Source organism: Chelonoidis abingdonii, chromosome 20, assembly GCF_003597395.2.
Source record: "Chelonoidis abingdonii isolate Lonesome George chromosome 20, CheloAbing_2.0, whole genome shotgun sequence".
NCBI lineage: Eukaryota > Metazoa > Chordata > Testudines > Testudinidae > Chelonoidis > Chelonoidis abingdonii.
In genome coordinates, this window is record NC_133788.1 from 20,792,536 (window position 1) to 20,798,324 (window position 5,789).

The following is a 5,789-nucleotide window of genomic DNA, read 5'->3' on the forward strand; positions in this document are numbered from 1 at the left end:
ACTAAGAACTGATAAAATTAGAGATGGGGGAAAAATTCTATTACTAATCATCTTTTCTCTCTACTAGTTTCCAAGAATGTGTTCAAAAAGCTCTCTCACCTTCTCCATGGTGGTCCAGGCCTGCCGCAACGGAGTAGTAAAACAGTTAGGGAGCGGACCTCCTTCCCTGCAGATATTGGATTCAATTTCTAATCGCACAAAGTCATCAAACCCAAGAGGATGTGTGGCTTGAAGGGAGAAGTACCTGCAGCACAGGACAGTGGGAGAAAACTATACATAAAAGACAAGTTTCAAAATGTTCACAGGTGGGCAAAATAACTTTACAACTAGGTGGCCACTAGCCTCAAAATGTATGTATAACTGATATCCAAAGGTTAGGAAAAAATCCCTGAACTGAGGAAATAAAGATTTTTTACAAATATCTTCTCAAAATGAGAGAAAAGTAAATGGAATAAAGTACATTATGTGACCGCTTATGGGCAGTGTTGCGCACACACAATATTATGTTGTAAAGCAAGGAGGTGGCAAGCAGTAAGAACCCAAAGCAGGTTCTGCACTATTAAACAACCGATTTTAGGGAACTGAGGTGAGCTAGTTAGTTTGAAATAGGTCAGGGACTGTTCCCAGCTCCTAACACAGCAACAAATGAATTCAACACAGCTTGTGGCCCTGGGTACTCTAACTTCAGCTTTAGAACAAGCTTTTTGAGAAGCAGTTTAAGAAATCATTATTGTTTTAACATGATTAAAGGCAACCTGCAAGCGTTGGAGTGGCAGTTACATTATTGGTGCTCTTTCTTGTTTCTTTATGAGAGCTAAAGGGAAGTCCAAGTTTGTTGATTTTTTCCTCCCAAAAAAGTGGTAATAAAAAACACATCTTCTTAAATATCAAAAACAACAAGTGTTTTCTGACCTGTTTTTCCTGGAGGACTCCTAGGAAGACTAGAGAACTGAAGTGGGATGCTTTCTCAGCCTTCTCTTGAAGGCATGAGGGTGTCTGAATATTGAAGAGTGAGTTTTGCTCTCAATTGTACATCAGGAGTTTGAATTAAAACCTGTTTAACTCAAAATCCAGAGTTTTACACAGTGACAAACAAATCCTTCCCCTCCCAACTGCCCAGGTCTTGTGATGACATAAGGCCATTAGTTCTCCAGCCACCCATAGAATCCTCCAGCATAAACAGGCTAGACAAGATTCAGTATTTCTCATGTAAGAGCTGCAAGATGACTTTCAAAGCTTTTAGACTTCTTTGTACACAAGGAGTTTTAAAAAGTCAATTTTCCACACATTTACATTGGAGGTCACCTTTAATAAACATGCTCTTCAGCATGTGCCCCTCGGTCCCATACATCAAGAGCACAGAAAGCCAAGAATGTAAGATGTTTACTGAATAAGAGAATATCCCTGTGTGCAATGCCACATATGCAAGTACTAGATTTTTCAAACTGGAGCTGTGAAGGCAAATTGTTAGAACAACTCACCTATCATATAAAATCATGGCATCATTCTGTGCCTCCTGCCCATCATACTGGCCCTTTTTGGCAGCAAGCTGAGACTGGAAGTTATCTGCTGCCAACCAGAACTGTAATATATTAACTGCATCTTCCTTTTCCATGTACTGTAAGGGAAATTAAGAAATATGAAATATATTCTTTAAAAGAGGAGAAAACAGCTTTTAGCTAAGAGGTGGAAGGTGAACATACGCAGACCTGGTCCTTTTTCAGATACCACTTTTTTTTTTCCTCCAAAAAAACTGAATCACGTATCAATACACAACAGTTATCTGGGCAGATACCATATAGGTCTTCTGGATGCTCAGATGTGTTGTTACGCAAAGCAGGGATTAACAGTCTGTCTTCACTCACAAATACAATAAAAAAAAATCGCTAACAATAAAAGCCGCTATTTCAGTCTCAGATGATGCTTGGGTAGTTACGTGTACCTGTATTGTATGAAAACACACAGGAACACAGAAAAATCATTTTCACATTGTCTGGACTTTATCTTAATGCAACACTAAACACGGTGTGGGTGTTTGAGCTTCTTAATTTGCTGTTTAAAGACATATGGCCCACTGTAGTTTGCAACATTATTAGGCCATTTAAACAGTTTTGCCCACTGACAAGCCCAATTCCCCAAACCTAGAGAGCACTGCTACTCTGAAGATGTTTCAGATTCAAAACATTCACCGTGTTCTGGTCTGAAGTCATGCTGGTGAAGCCAATGGAGTTACTCTGGATTTATACCAGCATGACCCAGGTCAGAATCTTGCCCAGTACTTCTTGTCAATGCTTCTTTTGGCAAGACTATAAAATAGCTAAAAGCCAAGGCAAGATTAAACAATTCTACCTGCTAGCAGCTTACCCTCCAAGAGATTACGTTGTTGTGCCCATCACTTTGCTACAAAAATTTCTGGTACTTTAGTAAGGCTTTTCAAGATTCTCAAAAATCTTTACAGATATTAAACCTCCTAGCAGGCCTACAGGGGTAGGTAAATGAACTGTTACAATCACAGAATCACAGGACTAGAAGGAACCTTGAGAGGTCATCTAGTCCAGTCCCATGCACTCATGGCAGGACTGAGTACTATCTAGACCATTCCTTACAGGTGTTTGTCTAACCTGCTCTTAAAAATCTCCAGTGATGGAGATTCCACAACCTGCCTAGGCAATTTATTCCAGTGCTTAACAATGTCCTGCTACAGAGCAAAAAGAGTGCTATGAAGGAGCTCTAAACAGGAGAAGAGATGTGTGAAAGCTCAGCCTAAAATACAACACAGAAATTACAACATTTGCAGTGAGTCAGGAAAACAGTTTAAAGCATTTTTCCCTAGCACTAAATATAGCTGATATTTTCAAGTTACATAAAGGGCTCTTCAAATAAAGCTTTTATGGCATACATGGTTTTATTACACTACACTGAGGGGGTGCAGTGGGGGAGAAACTTACTTCAGAAAAATAGAACAGTGCTGATTCACAGAAGAGTATATCAGCCAGGGGCATTAAACACTTATTGACGTGCAGTAATGAAAACACGTTAGGCAGTCCACCTGTCATGCCCTCCCAGAAATCCTTGCTATAACAAGAGTAGACCAAACTTTAATGGGTGAGTTGCGGTTATTTAGCATAAATAAGAAATCATTGGATAAGTTATATAAAAAAAACAGTTCAGACAACTGGATTACCAGTTCTGACTGTTCAAAGAACTTTTAAAAAGTTGTTATTTCAATGTCTATAAAATGAGGATTATCCACGTTTTCAAGATCTAAACTGGATCAGAGCATCTGCTGGTTAATTCCGACTCTGCCAAACATTCCTGTATACTTGACGCAAGGTCATCTTCTTTCCATGCTTCAGTTTCCCATTGCATAATGTGGATTACTGAAAACTTCATACTAGGAGAGGCATTTTGAAGGTAAAGCCCGCTTAATGCAGTAGGTCTTCATACTTCCAGACTACTAAACCCTTTTTCAGTAGTCTGATTTGTCTTCGCGTACCGGCCCAACGTTACAACTCATTTAAAACTACTGTTACAAATCATGCATGACACACAATACAAAAATAAGGAATCACAGCATACTATTACGAAAAATTTGCTATACTGTGTATTTACCAATATAATTATATAAATAAATCAATTCGGAATATAAACTATCTGTATATAATTTCTGTATATGAGTTCTATAGAGCAGTATATAAACCATCTACGTGCGTATCGAAAATTTAAGTTACTGTACTGCTAGCGACTTTTTATGATAGCCTGTTGTTAAATTAGACAAATACGTGAGTTGATGTACCCCATGAAACGTAGTTGTGTACCCCAAGGGTACACATACCCGCTGCTTGAGACCACTGCCTTATAATGGCTGAGGTGCTTCAAGATTGCGTACAGAAAAGACATATAGTAAAAATCTAATTCATGAGTGACTGTTGAGTATTAGTGCTAAGTATTCTTATTTTACATGTTAGCTGCTTTATTTATTTAAACTCATAAAAAGTGAACACCGCAATTTGTTGTCATGAGAACAAAGAAAATCACTTTGTGCATTTACCATACTTATTGGTTTTTGGGATGCAAATGGTCAAGTCTATATTTTATTCCAACTTATCAGCGTGTTCTTACCCAGTTATTCATCTACCTCATTGCCTGCTGTAATAGGTATGGTTTAGCAGCTCTAGGAGAATTATTTTGGTAAAAAGTATTAACTTCATCCTGCTCTAGATTCTACCTGAAAAGAAGAAACATGGTTGACCTTTTAGATCCAAGTGATGTAATTATAATAGAAGTAAAATGATATGCATCGTTCACTTAGAACAGGAAGCATCTAACTCAGAAGACTCTCTTTTCTTCTCAACCTTTAATTCCTATCTATTTCCAGACAGAAGTTCCCTATGAATCGACAGCCTTGTTCTAGGAGTATTAAACAATCCCAGGCTGACTGACAAGAAACCACATGCCAAGCCAACTAACCTGAATAAGTGGTGCACTTCAATCCCTCTACGTCCAATTGGTGTGACATCTCCCAACCCTCCATAACCTCAGTAAACGCAAGGATCCCTAGGAAAGCTCCTATGGACTGCCCTCTTTATAGGTTGTGCAGAAAGCTCCACATGTACTAGTGGAATTCTGGTATTTTTTTAAACTGCGGTATCAGAAGACTAAAGGTCCCATTGCACTCTTATTTTCTGTTAACATCTCACGTTTCAGTGCGTCCTAACTCTCTACTGACAGAAGCACATGCCTTAAACAGAAATGATGCTCATATACAGTACAACCCCTGACGAAGTTAGTCGACATGAAAAATTATTGCACTAACCAGGCGTGCAACATCAGCATCTGTCCTTTAGCTTGGCGATATCAATACATGATTGCATTGCCTTTTGCTCAACACACAAGTTCGATAAAGTGGTTTTTCTCTTACCTCTGCTTTCTAAGTATTCAGTCATAAATAATAGATGGAAACAGAAACTATTCGATAACCAGTACACTCTAATGTCTCTCTACGTATAAATATCCATCTTAATTATATTATATTTCTTACAACGTTGGAACTAATTTGTTAGTGGGAATCCTACTCAAAATAACTGGTAATCACACGTTCACTCTTACGTCTGGAAAATTCATATTTAAGTTCAGTTTCTTCAGATCAAATGACGTGTCCTCCGGTAAACATACAAAACTATTCATGCTATTTGACAAGCTTGTCTTTGGTAACTGGAATTGTTAATACCACGATGAATCAGCAAATGAAACAAATCCACGTTATACAATACTATCTTCGAGTTGCAGTACTAATGCAAGGGTCTTACATATACAACTAAGCAACTGTTCTCTCCTCTTATACCAACATCCAATCAGCAATAACATCTTTTGTTCAAATCTGTAGAATAAAAATAAACTTCCATTAGCTAATTTTCATTCCATTTAGCCAGAATATCAAGAATCCCCCAATTTAATACGATCGCCAGCCAATAGATCGTGAATGTCTATATTTCAGGCATTCTAGCCCCAAACCCTTTAGATTCCTTTAATTTAAACATAAACACGTGTGAAAGCTCGCCTAAAATACACCAGAATATTACAACATTTGCAGTGTAGTCAGGAAAACAGTTTAAGCTATTTTTTCCCTACGCAACTTAAATATAGCTGATATTTTCAAGTTACATGAAGGGCTCTTCAAATAAGCTTTTATGGCATACATGTTTGTATTACACTACACTGAGGGGGTAGCAGTGGGGGACTTACTTCAGAAAAATGAACAGTGCTGATTCACAGTAAGATATATCAGC

The 5,789-nt window shown here is 38.1% G+C and overlaps 1 protein-coding gene across 1 annotated transcript; it reads right to left on the reverse strand.

Moving 5' to 3' along the window:
• Positions 1 to 30: 30 nt before the first annotated feature.
• LOC142048002 (A-kinase anchor protein 10, mitochondrial-like) lies at positions 31 to 4,968 on the reverse strand. Its single transcript, XM_075074096.1, has 4 exons — positions 4,123 to 4,968; positions 2,949 to 3,075; positions 1,482 to 1,618; positions 31 to 244 (listed from the first exon to the last, which is right to left on the reverse strand). Exons 2-4 carry the CDS (start codon positions 3,054 to 3,056, stop codon positions 64 to 66), a joined length of 426 nt encoding a protein of 141 aa, XP_074930197.1. The 5' UTR covers positions 3,057 to 3,075; positions 4,123 to 4,968; the 3' UTR covers positions 31 to 63.
• Positions 4,969 to 5,789: the final 821 nt, after the last annotated feature.